Genomic DNA, 23,763 nt, shown 5'->3' with positions numbered 1-23,763 from the left:
AATAGATCATACAAATAATGTATATATATATATGCATAAGAATGTATATATCTTCATTGTTTTTGAAGAAATTTGTTCATTTCCATATTTTTGTTAGTTAAAGGTTATTAACATTTAAAATTCTTTTATTTTAATAACAAGTTTTAACAAAGAAAAGCATATTTAGAATACAAAGTATTATATCTTAAATTTGGGTTATTAATTAATTGTTATTACGACCAATTTTCAATATGTTTTTTTATTACTGGGCTTAGATCATAAATTTAACGATGTTTATATATAGATGTTTTTTTAAAAAAAATTTTACTTAAAATCATCGTTTATAAATTGAAATAAAAGAAAATAAAATATTTAATATTATTACATAAAATATTTAATTGTATTTTAATTTTTTATAAGAATTTTATGTAAAAATTTATATTTTTTTAACTAAAATACAATTAAATATTTAACACAAATTTATAAGTACGCAGACTTTTTCTGCCACCGATAGCGCTGATTTTTTACATTTTTAATTATTATAATTTTTCTACTAATGTGTTAGAAATAAGTTTTAGCTTAAAATAAAGTCAACGAATTAAACTACAAACAAAAAATAAAATTGATTTAAAAAATTTATTTATATAATAATTTTTGAAACAAAATTTACTTTTTGTACGCAGAGTTTTTCTGCTAAGTGTATGTGTTTCTATTTTATATCTTTCAATAGAAAATATGAAAAAACGACAATTAAATTTTCCTAACCTGTAGAATTGATTTGAATTTATGGAGGCAATTAAAATATTTTTTAAAATTCTTTATTTAATGACATTTTTCATGTTATATATTAAATGTCAGTCTCAAATGTCAAATCTCTTTCAATGTGTTAATATATAAGTACACAAAATTGATTTAGACGTAATTTCCTCCCTGTAGTTTTTTGCTAATAATATCAAATTTTTTTAAAATTACAACTATCTCAGTCAAAATAAGTAAGCTGATATTTGCTGTTTTTGCGTTTGATTACTCTCGGTGAGTAATTCATAATTTTAGCCTTATTATTTAAACTAGATTTGAACAAACATAAATTCGAATTCCAACGTGTCGCACAATAGTTTTTAAATGAAACTATTAGCATATGCTGCAGGTTTGAGTTCTTAAAGTATTTGACTAATTTTTAACTATGCTCAAATATAGACAATAGTCCTTTTAACTTCTTAAAAGCTGAGTTTAATAAATTATTCAAGAAATGATTAGCACAATTTAGGCGAATATTATTATTTAAAGCCTTAACTATATTTAAACCCCTATCAGTAACAAATACAATAGTAGCGGAATTTTTTATTCCAAAATCTTCCAAAAGTTATTGTATTTTGTTAAAATCATTTTAACAAACATTTTTATGCATTTGGTCCCAATTCATGCATTTGGTCCCAAAAGTCAATTCTTTTAGCTGATCGTTTTTCTTGAAATAAATTGTTTTCCATTGTATTTAAATATTTTATTGTATTTATTACAAAATACAATTTCTGCAATTATGAAAACATCTTCTTTTTCAATCAAACCAAAAATATCCCTAATTTTGCTGTTATTGTTTCGTTTTCTTAGAATATATAAGTCTCCGTTGTTTATTTTATTTAAAAATTTCTGACTCCATTATATAATAACTCCATTATATAAAACATAAACAAAATAAATACAACGATTTTTATGTAGGTCATTTAGTTTTCCCTGAAGATGACTACCGAAGATAGTCGAAATATCGGAAGAATTATTTTTAATAGAGTATAAATGATTTTTAAATATAAATAATAAATTATTATTTCTATTTCTAGAAATAATATTATTATATTATTATATATTATATATACAATATTATTATATTATATAAAATAATATAATATTATTTTTTATTTCTATTTAAATTTGACCAATTAGCCCGATAACAAATTATTATAATAGGTCATTTACATAACTCAATTTTAAATTTTCCAGCTTCTTGATGTGGGAGGGGTTGGAGTGTTAAACCATTTCATATAGCATTGAGTAAAAATATTATAGAGTCACAATGCCATAGAAATTAATTTTTGTTCTAGGTATCTACTACTGGGTACCCAAATCACTCAAATCTCTGCCGACGTCGCTTCAGTCGTTTTTGCTTCATACCAAAGAAGATTTTGCAATATTCTCTGCTTCATAGGTTCAAGAAATTTTTATATTTCTTTTTTGTGTTTTTTTCTCCTTTTGCTCTTTGAGGTGTTGTTATTGCTTTCTTGAATTATAATGAAAGTAGTAAAAAGAATTATTCGCTATTTTATATTCATTCATGCCTACTTGCTTTGTGTTTAAATATGAACATATGGACATTGATATTTTTGTATGTAATTTCGGGGGCAAGAGATATCAAAATTTTATTTGCAGCATTGAAACAATTTTTCATTATGATGGCATTTGAAGAAAGAGTTATAATTGTTTTCGTAATTAATTGTTATTAAGTATGGATTTTCAATTTTATCGCATTTACATAATATTTATATTAAATCTTAGGAAGTAATACAATCATAAGAACACATGTATATAAAATTATTACCAATAATTCGTAAAACATTTTTTAAAAATTGTATGATTTAGCTTTGCCAAATGTATTACAATAAAATTATATAGAAATCGATTTAAGATTAAACCTTCAGTTTATATGGCAGTTTGAATAATTAACGCTATTTTACATATATATGCACTTAAAAGATACTGAATAAATATAAACGAAACATCAGTACAAGGGGTACAAGTGTATCGACTATTAGCTTTTGCAAGCGAATAATTGCCGAGAAATGGGGATTTATTTAAATAACTGCATAATCATTTATAGTTACTAGATCGACATACATGAAAAGTTATCGTTAATTAAATAGAAGTGACAATTTTCATGTTACTAGTTGCGTACTAATTTCCAGACCACCATTAAGGTATAATGCATCGCGCGTTTTTTTTACATTGTGTGCCCAGGAGGCCTAGTCCATGTTAACGAAGAAATTTTGTTTAAGAAAAATAATATAGAAAAGAGATTTTTTTTACTATTTCAAATTTTTTTTTTATTATTTGTTCTCTATTTCGTCCTCAAGAATTTGAAGAATTTTAGTTTTTTATATTAATATACATACATTAGTATTATCGACAAAAAGTTTTTTTGCATATAAATGATAAAAAAATATATTATCACACATAAATAATTGGAAAATAGAATGGTAACAAAGAAGAAAGAAAACAACCTGCAGAAGATTTTCCGAAAATACTCCTAAACCTGCCTAAAATCCTACCACAACAAGGCCCAATGACAAAACGACAACAAACAACGCTCAGGAATAGAGGAATACCACCACCAAAAAGAGAACACATTTGTTAGTTCTTCCCGTTATTAGATATATATATGATACATTATTTTTTATTGTTTATATGTATAAACTGCTTTGTTAATTAATTGATCAATATCCCGTGAATAACCATAAAAAATAGCGAAAGTTTCTACGTAATAAATATTAATATTTACATATTTATACATATTTATTAACACATGTTTATTAATAACTATCTTAAAATTAATTCACTTAAACTATGTATTTTGAACAAAATAAATAAATAAAGTAAGTAGTTATGGTAATAAATAAATTATAAATAGATGTTATTAAGCCTGTATTAGGGCAAATTTGTAATATAAGGTCATATAACAATTTATGCCTTAGTCGATTTCACTTTCTCTACCATACAAAGGAATTGCTTACGAAGTAATATAAGCAGAATAAAGCCCAGCAATTCAATTCGATAAAGTCTGCAGGCCCCAATAAACCAACTCGGTAAATTATGGTAAAGTAAACTAAAATTTCCTAGGGTTTTTTTGCACTGCACTTATGTTAAAAGTTTTCAAAATTATTTATTTCTTTATTATATATCTTATAAAAAGTTACCAATGGTAATACCTAATTTACCTAATTTACCACACTCGAAATTCTGGTAAATACCAACATTCACTGCCATACGGACATAATTTACTATTTTCCTCAATTTACTTTCAATTACTCGAACTCACACACGGTCAATTACATACAATTATCTTATTTTAGCTAATACTAATATAACATTCATATAACTGTTATTATACCTGATTAAAACAAAAAATTGAAATTGGTTGCATTTGCTTCAAATGTTCCTAAAATAAGATCAAAAAATATTCATATTCTTCCAAATAAAAGTACATATGTTTATAAATATACATTTATACACATACATATACAAGGTGAGATGAAAAAACTGCAACAAAGTAAAACGCCATAAATTTTTTCATTTTTTTTAAATTTTATTGAATGAAAGCAAAAAATGTCGGAAATAACATCAAATTTGAGAATCGGTTTAGATTTGTTCGAATTGGCCACCTTTGGCCCGAAAGTGGCTCTGCGGTATTTTGTCCCATTCTCGGCGAAGCGCTTGCTTGAGATGATCGACACTTTGGTATTTTTTAGTTCCAACCTTGCTTTCCAAAATACCCCAGGCACAATAGTCCAACGGATTGGCATCCGGAGATTTTGGTGGCCATTGTGCGGTGGAAATGAAGCGAGGAACCTCATTTCTTAACCATTCTTGGATGGCGCGTGCTGAGTGCGATGGTGCTGAGTCCTGTTGGAATGTCCAAGGTCTGCGGCCGAAATGTTTGCGTGCCCAGGGCTTCAGAACTCCCTCCAAAATATTTTCGCGATAGATTTGCGCATTTAATTTGACACCACGGTCGATGAATACGAGCGGCGAGCGACCATCGGCTGTTATGGCGGCCCACACCATCACCATGGCCGGCTTTTGAGTTGTGATGGCCAACCGAAGTTGCAAATTTTCAGCTGACCTCTCTGGCAAGTAAACACGATCATTTTGTTTGTTTACAAACTGCTGGATAACGAATGGTTTCTCATCGGAGAAAACCAAATTCGGCAGTTCACCACTTTCGGCCAAGCGAAACAACTCTTTAGCTTTTTCGAGTCTAACTTTTTTTTGCGCATCAGTAAGATCTTGCACTTTTTGGAACTTGAATGGCTTTAGTCCAAGCTCATTTTTCAATATTTGCCGAATGGCATATTGCGATATGTTCAGCTCACGAGCCATTTTTCGTCCACTGCGACGCGGATTTCGTTCAATTCGCTTTTTCACTTTTCGAACCATTTCTGCCGATGTTGCTGTTTTTTTTCGTCCACTTCCTTGACGTCGGGCTACGCTACCAGTATCATGGTAACGAGCGATGGTACGAGACACAAAACATTTATTCACTTCTAAATGCTGGAGGGCTCTAACGATAGCCACTTGTGGTTTTCCAGCCAAATGCAAAGCAATCACACTATCACGCTTGAATTCCATCACAAATAACTTTTTTTTTGAAAAATTCCCACCAAAATGCTTTTGTGCGCTTGTAAACAATATAATGAGCTGTCACTAGAATAAATCTGACAGCTGTGGGACGAGCGGTTTAGAAATGACAGCAGTCTGAAGTTGGTTGTAGTGTTTTCATCTCACCTTGTATATATGTAGATCAGTATTCTTCCAAACAAGTAGGGATGTTTCTCTTATTTGCATTATGAAGTGATATTAAATGCATGAAATTTTTACATACTGCTTGCTGGTGCCAAGCATTAATTGCAAAAACAAATAATTACACCAAAAACTAATTTGACTGTTTTCTTGTACTGCCTGCATTCGTAACAAGCAAATCTGTTTTTTGTTTTCATTTTTGTCCTTCAGTCATCAATAGTAAAATTTTAAGAAAGAACAAGCATAAGCGCGACCGATCTAGCAGCAGCGCAGAAAGAAGAAATATCTTCACTCCGCCCTCCCGTGCCTGTTGCTGAAAATTTAAAAATTGAGTCATTGTGACTCTATAATATTTTTACTCAATGTTTCGAGTCATATGAATTCGAATTTTTTGTTGGTACTTTTATGTATTTTTATGTAACAAAGGTACATTCAACTCGAGAGAAACATAACTCGAAGAAGAGCAACATATGAGAATATCAAAACAATAAATGTCTGCCAAAATACCAAAAAACTGATTTTTGTTTTCAATCCATTTTTTGTGAAAACGAAACTTCACAGAAACTTTCAAAATGAAAATTTGAATTTTCAAATTCAACCAAAAAAGTAAAAAGTCCTTATAATAGTTGTAATCATTTTTTCATATTTTTCCTACTAATAGCCAAAAGTTTAAGATTCACAAAAAAAATTCTATAAAGCTTATATCTTTTTCTTGTTCCATAAATCACTGAAAAATGGTGCTAAATATGAACTTTAATAAACCTCAGATAATTTAACGAAAAAACTCGTATGTGATAATGTCACAACATTTATTACATAATAAATATTTAAATAGTTATATTTCAAAATTCAAGCAAATCGGTTGAAAAAATACGAAGTTATCGTAAATTATGTATGATAGTTTTAGTTATAAGCAATCTCAAGTACTGTTTACTTTATTGTATAATTGTATAATCATACATCGAAATTGTTTAATTTCCTATTATTTTTTTATATTGATAATAGATTTAAATTAAATATTTATTATAATAGTTATAACTTTCATTTTAATTTTATTTAAGACAGTTTTTGTACTTATAGTTTAATTAAGTTGTATTATATTATATTATATTATTTTGTTTTGCACATTATATTATATTATGTTGTGTAAGAAAGTAATTATAAAATAAATTAACTTCTATTTTTTTTTCATTATTCAATTATATATGTTTTTATGCACTTTAAACATTGCCACATATGTGAAATTTGTGATTTGTTGCTAAAATTTAAGTTTAATCTTTATGTCTCCTAATATATAATATATACTCCTTTCTGTAATAAATTACTAAAGAGGAAATTGATGAAACAAGAATTGTAAGTATTCATCTCATTCAATTCAATCTTATTCAATCAAAAACATTTTTACAACTCTGGTTGTATTCATAAAATTAATTCTCACTCTAGAAAATAAAAATAATTTTCGTTATTAACTAACAATTCTAAAAAAATGAATTTATACTCATTTTAATTAATAATCAAAATTTTATTCTAGATAATGATTAATTTTTCATAATTTAAAATAATATCTTAAATATTGCACACCACAAACCAACGCTTTAATTAAACAATTTAAATTATAATTATGTTAAAGCTTTTATAACTCAAACTTCTATAATCCGAATTTTCTATAACTCGAACTAAAAAGTGTGCAATAGGGTTTTAAAGGTAAAATAACATAATTCTGCGTCCATAACTCCAGTTTCTCTATAACTGGAAAAAAAATATTGTGACGTGCCAATAGAAATATGGGAAAGTTCATTCTATTCGAATTTTTATTTTAAGTATGAATCCAATTTGGTGTTAGAGAAAGTCCTTTTTTCAAAAACAAATGTTTAATTTTTTGTTTCTTATGTTGCTTCTTTACGCAAATGCATAGAATTGGCATTCCTTCCACCGAATATGACCTCTGAATTGCAACTACTTGATCAGGGAGTAATTCAAAATGTAAAGTGTAACTATCGCAACAGAATCGTAAAAGAAGCACTAAATTGTATAGAAGCAAACAAAAAGAAGGATATTACATTTATGGATTACACAAATCATGTAACAAAAGCTTGGGATATTAATGTAAGTAGTCAAACGATAGCGCACTACTTTAAAAAAGCTGAATTTTGCGAATTTTCTACATGGGACGTAGAGGACGACATTCTTTTAGTTTTCATGAATAACATTTATGAAGATCGTGAATTGATCTTAAAGTGAAGTAAAAATAAATAAATAAAAGAACTTTCAATGTTACTCAACGATTATATTGAGCTTGATAATGAAATTTGTACATCACGCTTTCCTACAGATAACGATATTATTGAGTATTATATCCCTGACCCAATTCTAAACGCAATGAAAAATGAAAATTAGTGTTCAGTGGATGAAATTGTTTATCAGCCTTACAAGAATGGAATAGAAGACTTGTTCAAAATTCTGAATTTTTATTTGCAAACGAATGATACTACAACTGATAATCACTATAACCCTTTGAATAAATTAAAATATACTTTTACTGAAAATAAAAAAGATTAAAATTCCACTATAACTTCTGTGCTGTATTTCAAATAAATAAACAAATATCTTAAAATGTAATTCTAGTTTCTTTCAAAAATAAAAAAAAATAAAAAAAATTCTCTAACTCTCTAAGTCTCCATAAGTCGAACCTTTTCTTTGCAAAATGGTACTTCGAATCATGAAAGTTTGACTGTATTTCACTTTTTTTGTTTAATAAGTTTAAAGAAAATCAATGTAACTTTAACATTATAAATTCACAAACATTTCTCATTCTAAATGAATAAACTTCTGAATAGATTTTTCCATGTTGACTATAAGAATATAGATATAATATATAGGCAGCTCTAAATAATAATAATGATAAACTAATTATATTTTTAAAATTTAATATGATAAATTTGATAAAATCAATGATGATATAAAAATTTAAATTTTCTAATTTTTCAATGAAATAAAAAAATTCTAAATAATGAAGGCAAAGACATAAAGTATAAAATAATAATTAAATTCCAGTCTGTAAACTTTATAAGGCAAAAAACTTTATTCTGGGAAATGTTTAAATCGAAAAAATTAATATAAAAATTACATTAATTATAAGTAAATTGTTATAATTTTTAAATGTATTAATTTTTTCTCTTTAGTTGATATAAGTGTACATTCTTAAAATCTCAACAAATTTAATCAGTAAGAAATTATATAACATTCTTAAAGTAAGAAATATATATTAAAAAATTTCTAGAAATATTTTATAAAATTAAATAAAAAAAATAATATCTTTTAAACTATTTAAAATACATTATTAAAATAAATAATATTTTTTAAATATATTATTAAAAAAACAAATAAGGGACCAAAACGCCAACGAAACAGAATAGATTTAAACATAAAATTCTAAAGCATTGCATATTATTATGATTTATATGATATTATGAAGTATTGAAACTAAGATAAGAATACCTAATGTCCCTTCGCAAACTTTTAAAGTTGAATATATTATAAAAAAATAATTTTTGTAATGAAATCCATTCATATAACCATATATAAAAAAATAAATTCTTTACACAATAAATTCTAAACTTAATAATATAGATTGTAAATGTTTTCGATTAAAATAATACTCTAATTAATGGTATTAAATAACATATTAAGAAATAAAAAGTTAATTAATTATCATTATTTAAGTTTTAATAGTTTAACAAAAACATTCCCAAATATGCATAAACAAAACGTTCTTGTCTTTTTCTGTTGTGACTTATTCAAAATTAAAATCAACACCGCTTTTGAAATCATTAATTTATTATTATCATATGTATGTTTATATTCTCTTTGATTCATACTTCCTCACTTATGCCGCTCTGCGAATTTGAGTATAAAATTGAGCCTAAAAAGGGTCTACCAGTAGAACCGCAGTGTGATCAACGAATTCGTTCCTGATGTACTATTTATTAACAACTATGTTCCTGTATATTAAAATCTCATTGCCTATAATCTGCATTGATAATTTAGCTGCTTTTTAAGAGTATAGAAGAAAATGTATAATAAATTAAGTTACAATTTAAACTCAAATACTTGAAATTGAGCAATTTATCAGCGCCAAAGACCGTAATATTACGGTCTTAAGCAGTGTCATCACGGTTGCCACTTATGGTACTTTAGTACCAAAATTGGTACTTTTTTTTCGTTTTTTCGTTTTTTCGTTTTTGGTACTCATGTTTAAAAAATGGTGCATTTTTGACGACCCAACTTTATTGTGGATATTTCCAAATAAGTTTTTTTATAAATCAACTTTGCACTATTTCATATTTTGTTCATTTATAACACTATGAAAAACACAGAAAAAAAAATAAAAAGATCCAAAAAAATTTTGGACCTTTTTTTACAGAAATGGTACCTTTTTAAACCAATTTTGGTACAGGAAAAAATTTTCAAGTGGCAACCGTGAGTGTCATATAATCTGTTGAATTAAGTTCCACAAAACTTACGAAGTACTGTCAAACTTTCAATTGACAATACTTTATATATCGTCTTTAAATACAAGTTTTTTTTGAATATTGTGTCAATATTATTTATTACAAACAAGTTTTTGTCAGAGTCAGCATTTATTAGTATCTGGTTTCAGCAGTACGGAAGTTGAAGTTTAAGGATATACAAGCTTACATTTAAATAAAAATGTGAACTTATTTTAGATTTTTATTAAAAGTTTTTATATTTCCAACTTCAGTATTATGCTAAGAAAATATTTTACTTTTAAATATATAATATTTTTATTGTTAAAAAGAATTCCATTCGAGCTATTAAATTATTATTTGTATTTCAACAAACTGTTGCATATTATTTATTTATACTTTTTACGTTTCTAGAAAGTACTGCGAATATTTAAAAAAGACACATGCGTGTGGATATATGTATATAACGCAGTACACACCTTTTCTTGTCGATTCATGACTTAATTCCGTAATTTCTCAAATTTTAATCATTTTGTTTTATCAATTTTTTATCAAATAATTAAGTTATTAACCTTCTATACTCCATAATGCTGTGAACAAATATGGTTAAATCCTACATTTTTTTAATTTTTAAAGTCAACTTCATTGAGTTCACAGTTTTGTATTTCAGTTTAGGTTTTTAGTTGTATTTTTTTTTAAGTTTATGTTTTACTATGAAACTGAATGATTTACTTTGCGCCTGTGTCTACAAAAAGACAGCGGTAAAAAATATGAAAAAATCTTTCACTTTTAAGTATTATGTACATTTCAGCATAAAATTATTTAGACGGATATATTGACAAAGTCAGGATATATTCTTAAGCTAGCACTTGTTAAAGAAAATGGAAACTGCTTGTATATTTGTTATATATGTTCTTTAATTTTAGTAAAATTTCAAATGCCGTCTCTTATAAAATCAGTGTAAAGAGTTTCACTTAAATTCCGGTGGTCGTTGCTTCAAGTCCGTGTTTTAATGTAAACTGAATTATAAAATCCTTCACACTATTGAAATGGAATTTCACTACAGGAAGTACAGCTCTCTTCGTGCTCACTCATTAAAATGTAAAAATGTGATTTGTATAGAAAATGGTTGAGACAGTTTTGCATTTGCATTTTATTTAGAACTTTCATGGAGATGTGTTAGAACATCTTATTCAATGTACTTGCGTACATTGAAATTGCATGCGCGCGCAAATGTAACATTGAGAGTAAGGACTTTACCAAAGTATAAAATGAGTTAACTGAGAGCAGCAATGGGATAAAATTATTACATCAAGGTTGAGTTTTTGTTCCTCTTGTCTGTAGCTCTGTTGAAAGTGATTATTCCAAAACAAAGTAACAAAATGCTTTCAGGTAATGCTTTCTCACTCAGCAAAAATTTATCGTATTTGTTTCAAAAAATCGATTGAATTCAAAATTGATGAATATTGACAAAAGTTAAACATTTAATTATTGATAAAAGTGGTTATTTTAGAATATAAAACCACTTTATGATTAAAATTACATTTATTAACGAAAGTTGAATACAGGCAGAGTAATTTCAGTATATTAAGATCATTATTATAAATCAGAAAAATTAATTATTATTATTTTCACTATTACTTTTTAATTTAATTACATGCATTATTTTAAATTATTCTATTACTTTATCAATAAAATTAACTAAAAAGAAAATAAAGTTAACTAAATGAGAGAAATTTAATTTGTAATAAGCTAGTTTTAATCTTACCAGTTTGTGTGCTAGAATCGAAAAATGTGCTAGTGGTCTCCACAGTCATCGTGCCTATGGTGCCGTCAATGATTTGTGCCGACGAGTCTCTGCGTCCTCTATAACTAAAATATAGTTCACATTTATTGAAAATGTTGAAAATTTTTGGGCATATGTATATAAAGTGTGACAAGACTAAGAAGAACTAAGTTACCATTTAATATGACTTACCGACAAACATCGTCACTTTGCGAACTCTGACGTCGAAAATTGCGGCAACGAATCATTTCTTCCGTTGTTGATTGTCGTCTGAAACCACGTGCAATTAAAATTTCTTCCGTTGTAGATTGTCGGCGTATCGCAGGACGTGCAACTGACTCAGTTGTTGCCAATTGTGGTGCTCTGGAACAAGGACTGTGGTCACGTGAAGAGCAGCAACTATTTGAGTCTGGTGACCGTGAGCTTCGAGCTGCGGATGAACTTTGACGTCTTAACGTATATCTACGTGGACTACCATCCCTATCATGATTGCGATCGGGTGACAAATGCGTACGTGAATCACGTCGTCCGGTACGTGATGCACTATCAGGACTGAGAGAGTCGCGCCTTGATGTTCGTCTTTCGCAATCTTCTGGTGGATCAGGGCTAAGTGCTGGCTGTGATCCACGTCGGCTGCTACCTGGTAGGCAGCTTTCATCAAAAGCAGTCGCTTGTCGTTGCAGGCGCTGTATCCTTGGTGTACGTTCAGGTGAAATACACGTTTTTGAGTCGCGACGATTAACACGCCCACATTGAGTAGTTGAGTCCCGTCTGCTCTTAGAAGTAGTAGGGCTTGTTGCAGGCGGCGTAACAGAACTTGTTATAATTGTTGGTGGTGGTAGTGCTTGACATGCTGAGTCGACCTGAACAAAGTTTGCACTAGATATTATTGGAACTATATCGGAACCTGCTGAGCTGGCGGAAGGACGTTGCTCCTGATGGAAATTGGGAAAGTCAGGTGCAGCCAAAGAATCACGTTTTTTTTGGCTACTAACTATTTTTGGTGGTGGTGGAGGTGGGGTTGTTGCAAATACAATACTACTGTCGCGTCGGACAGAAAGATAGCTTTCACTTGAACCTCGACGGGAAGTCTAAAATATCACATACAGCAGTTGATTAAAATACATTTACTGATTGGAAATTCAGAATAAAAGTATGCCATAAAATAGTTATATTATTAATTATTATTTATTTAAACCTACGCTTTTTTGTATATTCTCAACAGCAACAGGAACAAAAACTGCTGGTTCTTCAATTGCACTCTCTCGTCTATTCCAGTGTTTAACAAATTCTGCAGTATTTGAATCACGACGTGTTCGCATACTGCGTATTCCTGAATCAGCACTTGACTCTCGCCTTTTGCGTGGCGCAATATAATTTGTTCCGGAATTTGTGGCAGCATCAGTGGTCGGAGTTCGCCATGGAAGACTGCGTGCTAAATCTGCAAGTGTTTCTCGACGATTAAGAGGCGCTTTAGTGTTTCTCTGAACTGTTTGCTGTTTTGCACCACCACCACTCCATTCTCGTAAAATGTCAGTCAATTGTGCTAGAGAACTTCGACGACGTCGTTGCATACCTGAATCAGAAAATAAATTACAGTTATTGTCTAGTTATTGCTGAAGGTTAATCAAGTCTATTACCTGGTGGGGGTGATGTACTAGGAGGGGTGTTTATTTGTGCTGCCGAATCACGGCGTCCACCTAAACGCTGACGAATTGTTGATTCTTCGAGCTAATTATATATAATCAGTCTTATTGAATTCGTCTCAATTATTAAAAAAAACACTTACTTGTTCTCTGACAAGGTCGTCCCAGCCATTTCCACCCTGCCACACCAATCCGACTTGATGGGACATAATTGGTAAATTGCAGACAAAACATATTGATGTCATAGTCCTGAAAAAGTAAAATAAATTATTTTGCAATAAGTAAAAAATCATCAAATTCATATTGAACATTTCAAACAATATTCCACTACATAAAAAACGAATTTTACAAATTTCAAGTAACATATAATAATTTTTTAGGTGAGTTTTCAAATTCAGGTTAGCATCTGCAATTTCGTTTGTTGTAATAACTCAAGCTAGATTTACAAAAAGCATTAAATATGAAAGATGCAAAGTTGTAAAATAATAATTGTATTGAAGTGTTGTATAAGGGTATTTCCAGTTAATATTTTTATCGATTGAGATTTTTAATGAATCATTTTAAAATAATTTTTTTGTTATGTTTTGAATTAATATGGGTTGAAAATAATTTATTTTCCTAAGGCAAATTAACTAAAATGAATAGTAAATATAGTTTCAATATGGACAAATTAGAATTCTTTACAATGTTTCTGCCGGAAAGGATTTGTTTGATTTGAATCTAACATAAAGTGGAAGTTCGAGACAAATTGAAAAAGAATTGGAGAAGAATTTTAAGCAGAAAGAGTTTCGTAACGAAACACAAAAAAATTTGAAAAAAATAATGAAATCAAATTAAGATCTAAGTGGTTGCAATGAAATTCTAGAAAATGTTTTAAAATAGTCGACAAATACATGCAAACAATCAATCAATTGCATTGCCAAAGGTATAAGCATTCCAAACAGAAGAATTGACTTTATCTTCATTGCCTTCATTCGCAAACTCAAAAAAGTAGTATTCTTCCTTAAAAACAAGTCAGAAAGACAAAACAAAAAAAATGATAAGTATATCATTCCAAAATAAATAAGATTCAAAAAACTCAAAATTTAAAATACACAAAACTCAAAGCAAATATCACAGTTAGCAGGTAATCACAATTCTGATATTCGTCACACCAACATCAATAACAGCGACAGATACTTCAAAAGCAAGAACTTTTGCAAACACAAGATTTCAATATTATGGCAATAATAGCAATAATTGCGAAAGCTCTGTGAATGTCATGAGTATCCAATTTTAATGAGTGATTTATTTTGACGAACTTCAAATCTACTATATATTACTATATATTACTATATAACTATATTTGTTAAAAATTGAAATGGTGGAGACGGCTGAGTTGGTGTAAAAACTTTTAAAACCAGATTGGTATGTAAAAATGATGTTGGAACAGCAAAATTTCGTGAAGTCGTTGCTGATCGGTTCGATGAGAGCAAGAACCTTGAATGACACATAGCCTAATATATTAACACCACCACCATTCCAGACTTTTAATTAAGAGGTTCAATTATGAAACTCGTATCTCTGGATCAACTAACAGACAAACCATTTTAAGCATCACATGCAAACATTGGAAACTGTTTGATGAAACATGAGGCCACTTATAAAGACTGTGTAGCGGAACTCCGTGACCTTGCAAGAAAGATCAACTATATGTGTAACGGAGAAACCTGCAACAACAGTTAACATATGTGGATAAAATGATTAGAGATCAAATAGTTCTGCATACCCCACACGATGCTGTGAGAGCCGCTGCGCTTCGAAAAACTCTGTCGACGTTAGCAGAAGTTTTACTTATTGCTGAGTCGTACGAATTTTAATAAAATAACTAACAAGTTTAAATGGTGTTCGGAATGTTTTGTGTCCCACTCGCGAGGCGAATGTTAGTATAAAAATGCAAGCTGTATGAAAGTGATGTGCTCTATGAAAGTGGTAAAAGTTTTGTAAAATTAAAATTTTTAAATAACGTAACTCAGTTTAAAATAGATTCAGGTGCGTCGGTTTCTATTATAACAAAATTCACGCTCATATACACTCACATTCAACTTATTAACACTAATCATAACCGATGTGGATTTAGTGAGAAATAAATTCCAATATTAGGACAAATTAATGTGAACGTGACATGTGGACAAATAGAAAAAAATGCTTTTCTTATCGTTGTGGATGTCAACAGCAAAAACAATTTATTCGAGGTTGGTTTTTTTAAACCTTTTGGATTTGAAATTTATCAAAATGGGACAATAGTAAAATTAAAAAACGAAATAATTAAAAATTATTCTGAATTGTTTAAGCCTGCATTACGAACTATTAAAGATTTTAAAGAATCAATAAAGTTCAAACAAAAGGATATACCAAAATTTTTTTGGTACTTTTTCAGTACCAACGTCTTCCGTACGGTATTGCTAGTGCGCTTGCAATTTTGCAAAGGTACTTCGAGCAATTATTAAAAAATCAAGAAGGCTGTGCAAATGTTTTTGATGATATTATTATAACCGCTTCTAGTATCGATAAACATATCAAACGTGTAAGAAATGTATTAATAATTTTAAAAGAAAATGGAATTCGGTGTAAAAAAGAAAAGTGTTTATTTTTACAAGAAAAATTTGTGTATATGGAACGTCAAATAACAGCTTCAACGTCCTAGCTCTCTGAAAAGCTCACTGAGGTAGCATATGCAGATCGGCTCTACTCTTTGGGTGGTAACCCATAATGGCATACAAACTAAACTTAATGCCTTAGCTAGTACAGCGTTAGTAATCGGCCTAAAAATTAATATCAACAAAACTAAATGCATGCGAATTAAAACAGATAACCAAATTCCACTTTATGTTGAGGATATACCGATAGAAAATGTTTGTGAATTTGAATACCAAGGTAGTAAGGTTGCAACTCACTCGGATCTGGAGATATCGCACCCTAGCTCAGACCACTAAGATTACAATATTTAACGCCTGTGTTAAATCAGTACTGTTGTATGGTAGTGAAATATGACACTTTACGCGAACATCTATCCAAAAACTGCAAAGCTTCATTTGGTGGCACATTTGGTGGCCGAGAGTGATCTCTAATGTGCGACTATGGCGTGTAACTATGCAGGAATCCTTCGAAATAGAAATTCTACAACAGAAATATAGGTGGATTGTATACACGTTACACAAAAGCACAAATGACGTAGAACATGCGACACTAATCTGGAATCCGAAGGCAGTAGAACCTATGGACGATCAGATATATCGCTCAAAATAGGCAAAATTTAAAAACTGTTGTACAAATTTTTTTTCAATAAGCTAAGTTTATACAATCAAATATTGCATAGAACATGCCATGATAAATAAACAAATAATATTACATCATAATTGGCGATCCTGACATTTTGCATCACTGGTAGACGAAACTAATTATAAACTATAATATACATAAGTACAGTGAAGTGTAGTGGAATCAACAATAAAATGTAGAAGAAACACATAGAAATGAAACTTTGCATACATGTTTTTATTTGGCTATGGATAGTCTAAAATTATATGTAAAGTAAAGTACTGATAACATTCTTTATTTTAATGAAAATTGTTTAGGATATACTAAGCAAACTATTGAAGAAAAACCAAACACTCTAAAATATCTAAAAAGCTCCGTTAATTTAATAAATATTGAGTCCAAACTAGAAATCCACACATAATAACCCAATAAAAGCGAAGGAAATCAATACAACAAATATCAAAGAAACCAAAGAAATCAAAACTATTAGTATAAATAAAGAAATACTAATAATAGGAAAAAAACCACCCGTTCTGTCAATTATTTCTATTTTTTAATTGATAATTTTCTTTAATTGTCATTTTTTAACTTTCTGCTTGTAATGTTTATTTTTCTATTCTAAATTTTTAAATTTTTAATCTTAAATTTAAAAAATTTTTTTTTTTGTATTCTTTAATTTAATTTAATTTTTAATTTAATATTTTTTTAATTCAATCTCTTGCCTTTGCTTTATCATCTAATAATTTGTAAATTGTTATATATTAAGTAAATAATATCTCTTTTTTATCTCTTTTTTGTTAGTTTTTAAGTTAGTTATAAGATGATGCAATGAAAGGGTTTTTTGACCCTTAAAGCATTTAAAATAAAAATAAATATGAACCAAAGATATGTTCGCTTAACAATATCACAGGAAAACTACATTCTACCAGAGAAAAACCAGTAGAGTTCTCCTCTGGTATAATCAAAAATAAAATCTACACATACAACATCAATATATCTAATTACATAAAAGTTAATTGCTAAAATACCAATACTTTTATAAAATTATTAATCCGCGGAGGTGCCGATTTGTTCATAATTAAGAATAAACTCCCATACTACGGTAGTAGTAGTTGGTATTACAGACAACTACAGAACATCCCTAGATATCGCAAACTTGCAAATGCAATTTGGTGAATAAAGAATTAATAATAACAAAGAAGAAACAATTGTCCCCATTTATTACAAAGTAATTGTAATACCGTCTACTCAAACATGACAATCATAGCAATAAAAAGCATAAAATAGAACACAACCATCAACGTCTACAAAAACTTCTTAATAAACTAGAATAAGTCACAAATCAAAAACTCGATGATGAAACACTCATTTCTTAGTATTAGATTATCAACACATATTTTTATTAGAAGGTGAACAAATAACGTTTTCTATACTGAACACATCGCAACTACAGATGATATTCCAATTTACATCAAAAATTACAAATTACCACATAGCCATAACACCGTTATAAAATCTCAACTACAAAAATTACTAGATCACGATATAATTAAATCTTCTACAAGCCCCTAAAACTCTTCAAACTAGTACCGAAGAAGTCAGCTGAAGAAGAGAACAAATGGAGACTTGTGATTGATTATACATAGAAAACTTAACAATAACATAATAAACACTAAATTCTCACTAACACGCCTTTAAGACATACTATATGGTATATGAATAGTTCATTTCACTAAATGTCAATAGACACAAAGTCTCCACAGAAAATTGAGTTTTCAATTACCGGTGGCCATTATGAGTTTAAAATACTTCTATTTGGATTATAAATCAACTTGATCAGTTTTCAACGAATGTTAACACTCGTATTAACAGGCATTATATTATTAGTGAAATATTTCTATATGTTGATGACATATGTTATTGTATTCGGTGACAGCCTAAAAGATCATAATATTAAATTAGCAAAAGTCTTGAAGAAATTAAGTGATTACAACTTAAAACTTTTTCAGGATGTAATTTTAAGTTTAAGTAACTTTTTAAAACATGAAAACAGGTCAAGGACAGGACATGGTCGAGATAGCAAAATATAAAGTTATTTAAGAATACTCTAAACCAATAAGTATAAATGAGGTAAGGAGATACGTTACATTTTACAACTACTGCAGCTTCATTAAAGATTTCGCATCACTTTCATTTTGTATTGGTTTTTGAAAGCATTTCGTTTCTGTTTGTATATTTTTCTTTTTTTTTGATATTTTGATGGTATGAGTACATGATTAATGCATAGTATGTACTTATGAGTTTAATTTTTGTTTAAAATAAAAGTTTTTAAAATAATATTTTATTTTAATAAATTTTATTATTATAATTTCTAATATTTGTATAATTTAGTACAATTATATGTTATACATTAATACAAAACACAAAATTTCTGTATATGATTTCTTTTATTGACATTGAACCAAAAACATAGAAATATATATATATATTATTATATATATATATTTCTATGTTTTTGATTGAACCGTAGATAAAGAAGTTGTGTATATCCATAGCGACCATTTTTATGCTTTTAATTTATTTTGCAGTTTGAAAAGTTATAAAAAAAGAATTTATATGTAAAGAGTAAGGGTATGAGGTGTTATACAAAACAATTATATTGAAAAACAAAGTTAACAAATATAATAAGATGCTTTTATATAAAAATTTAGTTGAAAATCTGTCATTATTATTTAATTTTAAAATATTATATTATATTAAAACTAGCTGACCCGGCGAACGCTGTTCAGTTGAGTTATAATATTTGTGTTGTTATTCAACTTAACCTTTAGCATTTTAATGCGAAAATTATTTTGAATTGATTTTTTCTTTTGAACTGCAAAAAGTTCACATGCATTACTTATTTACAAATATTTTCATGTTACTTCAAATCCTTATAAGCACTACATTTTAAATAAAAAAGGTTTTTTTAATATTATATTAAGAGTTATATTATGAGCTATTATGTTATCTTAAAGCTAAATCATGAACAATATTTTTTGTTAAGCCATTTTGACCGTATATATATAGATCAGACGGTTTTCCAACACGGGAACATGCACATACTTTTAATGTTTGTCTTTGAGATTTATTAATTGTCATCACAAATGCTAAACGAATTGGAAATTGCAATCGTTTGAATTGAATTGGAACATTGGTTGGTATAATTGGTATGCGTGGAAGCAATATATTTTCTCCTCTGAATTTTCCACTTAATATTGTTGATTCAATTAAGTTCCCCATAATTCTTTTAATTACTAATCTTGTTCCATTACATAATTTTGGTGGGTTTAGATTGCGTAATAAAATGATTGGTGAACCAACTTTTAAAAGTAAATTGTGTGGTGGTAGTCCTGGCATATCAACCGAATTCAAGAACTCAGTGGGATAATTAAAGACAATCTCGTTTTCATCTACCACTGTGTCGATGGATTTTAACGAAATTAAATTACCAGGTAGCATAGCTTGAATTTTGGAATTGATTTCATCGACATCTAAGTTCTTGGCAGCCAGAATCGCTCTACTTTGAAACCACTGATGGTTCTGATAATTTTGATATATGTGAGGAAATACGCTTTCTATTAATTCCTCTTTCGAATTAACTATTTTACAAAAATTTTCTGGCAATTTAATAAAGTGGGTATTTTCATAAAGACTTACGTTTCCATCACCAATATCCAGCAATTGTTTGGCAGTTCTGCAGCTAAATCTCTCTGTAGTCCAACACGCAAGTTTTCGGTATGTCGCAATATATGGACACTTCGCCACAAAATAGATGATTTAAGGCAAGCATTGATTTCATCAGCATAGGTTGAACGTGAAATAACTGGCAATGTTTGTCTAAAATCACCTACCAATAAAATTAAAGCGCCTCCAAAAAGTCTATCGTTGGCACTTAAATCTATAAGTGTTCGATTTAATGCTTCCAATGAATACTTATGTGCCATTGTGCATTCATCGCAAGCAATGATGTGACATTTTTGAAGTACTTTAGCCATATTGGAATGTTTCTTTATATTGCATACTGCATTTTCACATGAATGTATGTTTAGTGGCAACTTTAGTTCCGAATGGGCTGTTCTACCACCATCTAACAATGTCGCAGCGATTCCAGATGATGAAAGTGCTAAAGCGATATTACCTTGCATCCTAACCTTTGCAAGAATGACTGAAATTAAGAAAGTTTTTCCAGTTCCACCTGGTGCATCCAAGAAAAAAAAAGCCGCCTTCTTTTGCCGGAATGGCGTTCAAAACCCGATCATAAATAAGCTTTTGTTGGTGCGTTAAGATTTGTTCGTTTCTTGTAACAAATTCAACCAAATCTTCAGAGCTGTACTGAAGTTCGCGCTACATATCATTGTTAAATAGATCGGTTGCCAAACGATTTGGCGAATACAATCCTAATAATTTAAGTGGTTGATTTGATATAAGTAAACATAAGTCTTCGATCATAATCAAAGCTATGTTATAAATTTCACGATTGAATTGAATATTTGAGTCATGATTTGTTGTTCTATGTCTATTTAGTATATCTTCACTCATTGAGCATTTATATTTTTCCCACAATTCTTTGAGATTATTTGGAAAACATGTTGTCAACCATATGGCGAATAATTGACGAATTTGATTTGGAAAAGAACTTAATACTGCATCCCGGAGCGTGATGTCCCAATGATTATCGTTTTCCAGCAATTGCAATTCTCCACATGCATCATGATATGTATTGTATAGCTGACCATTGACAGTTCTCAAATACTCATACGATGTTGGACCGCGTACATTTATCAAAAGTAGTCTTAAAAAAAACACTCTCGTTGTTTTGGATGAACAGTATATAAACGACCCAGTGTGTTTGCTGAAAATAATCCTGGATAACAATTGACTGCAACACGTCGTTTACGTGGCTGCCACTTTGTTAAAGTTTTGTTCCATGTGAAATATGTTGGAACTTCCGAATAAAGTAAAGTTCTTGCGTATTGCCCAAAAATGTTTTGTTGTTTATTCAATTCAAATAACTCGGTTAATGCCCTTTCTATTGCATTTTGCTCATTGAAATAATCACGTTGACCATTTTCAAGATGTATACTTAAATGTATTACAGCTGGATCTCGTTCGTGTATTTGAAAACCAAAAATTCGCCATATGGCTTCGTTACTGCTGATATATCTGCCCATTTGGTAGCGTGTTATTTCATCATTTTCGTTTATATTTTGAACAGCAAATACTGCCATATCACTACCTTTATGAACATATTTGCAAATGTATTTTATTGATTTTACGGAGCTACATAATTCTACATTGATATGCGCTTTAAATATCTTGGATAACAATGGCGAATATAGCAATACCCATCTATTGTCTACTTCAACTTCATATTTCTCAACTTTAGTGAAAAGGATTGGCCTCCATTTTCCGAATTTCTTCGACGATATATAGGATAGCCATCAATTCCAGTTATCGTATCTCTAACAAAATCTTTTCGAAATCCTTGTGTGCAGTTACTATTTTCCATGCAAAGTGACGTCATATTTAAATTTCCACATGGACCATGTATCATATTTTTTGTCACAATTTCAAATAGCTCTTTGTCAACATTTGGATCTGGAATTTCTGCAAAAACTATTTTATCAATTTCTTCAGGTCTGATTTTTTCAACACACCAAATTAAAATATGAGCATGTGGCAAACCTCTTTTTTGCCACTCAATAGAATACATCCAGCTACGCGTTTCTCCAAATACAGAGTGTTTTACAATTAAATCAATCAAAGAATTTAATTTTTGTTTAAACACCCGTGCGGTAATATCGGGACGATGAATCGGCGTTTGTTCAGGTAATAACAATTTTTTTATTTCATCCCATTGCGGATTACATGTATATGTTATAAATAAATCTGGTCGACCATATGCACGCACGTACGTCATTGCATCTTGGATGTATTCTTGCATATGACGTGAGCTGCCAGTATATGAAGATGGAAGTATGAACACATTACCAATATTATTAAGGTTCAAATTCCCATCTATATTATTATTAACAGCATCGTGTAGATGTATACACTCTTCTGCACGCAAGTTTGTTTGGTTGAATCGAATGTATCGCAATCGTTCGCTTTTAATTTTCGCGTACATATCGACTACGTATTGATGAAATAATTGACGGCACTTTAAAATGTGATTATCTTCATGGTTTCGGATCATCAAACGATAGGAGTAATAGAGTTCATTGCACTAACATTTTTGTTTGTTTCTTCACCTGAAAATAATTTATTAAATAGTTACTAAACGGAAATCTATTCAATCAGTTACAAAACTACACACCAGTTAATGGATTTCGTTGTTTAATATTGATTTGATATCCATCTTCTCCCTCCCAAAATATTAGGGGATATTGCAATGCATCATATGAACGATGAGTATCTTCAATTGTTTGCCATGTTTTATCTCTACGCATAATTTTAATGTCTCGTTTTTCAAACTGTTCGCCAACTATTACAACAGCGACTTCATTTATAGTTGGAGCGTTAAATCGTCGTGTATGTTCTCCAACTGGTACTTTGTCGGCTTTGATTATAATCATGTAATTGTCATTTTGTAATCTGTTCGACACTCCTTTGAACAATTTCATTAACTGATTGTACGTTTGTTGCTCCAAATGAGGTCATTTGAAAGCATGAATTAAATTTTCGAATTTTTTTCAAAAATAATTTCGACTCATATGCTATGCCAGCTATTAATGTTTTCAAGGACTCGGGTGGTGGATTCAATGAAAGCAATACCACTTTTCCTGATGCGCAACATATTCCAGGTGTTTCATTTTTAAATTTTAATGCATGACAATATCCACATTCAATATTCATTTCGCCAACTATAATTTTGGGATGTGCTGAATAATCTATTACTGGATCATATTCAAATGCTAGACGATTGAACGATGATCTTGTCAATGCACGTTGTTTTTGA

General features: G+C 29.4%; 2 protein-coding genes across 2 annotated transcripts; both read right to left on the bottom strand.

The window, feature by feature from the left end:
• Window positions 1-11,749: 11,749 nt before the first annotated feature.
• Window positions 11,750-20,950, bottom strand: LOC119665859. The gene is made up of 6 exons (XM_038075113.1): window positions 20,463-20,950; window positions 13,607-13,712; window positions 13,458-13,548; window positions 13,020-13,393; window positions 12,010-12,908; window positions 11,750-11,903 (listed from the first exon to the last, which is right to left on the bottom strand). The coding sequence occupies exons 1-6, from the start codon at window positions 20,948-20,950 to the stop codon at window positions 11,750-11,752; spliced, it is 2,112 nt and encodes a 703-aa protein (XP_037931041.1).
• Window positions 20,951-22,161: 1,211 nt separating this feature from the next.
• Window positions 22,162-22,932, bottom strand: LOC119665858. Its single transcript, XM_038075112.1, has one exon. It carries the CDS (start codon window positions 22,930-22,932, stop codon window positions 22,162-22,164), a length of 771 nt encoding a protein of 256 aa, XP_037931040.1.
• Between the last annotated feature and the right edge of the window lie 831 nt (window positions 22,933-23,763).

The sequence above is a fragment of the Teleopsis dalmanni genome, chromosome 1 (assembly GCF_002237135.1).
Source record: "Teleopsis dalmanni isolate 2A chromosome 1, ASM223713v2, whole genome shotgun sequence".
NCBI lineage: Eukaryota > Metazoa > Arthropoda > Insecta > Diptera > Diopsidae > Teleopsis > Teleopsis dalmanni.
Note: the sequence above shows the minus strand (reverse complement) of the source record. Positions and strands in the feature narration are given on the sequence as shown.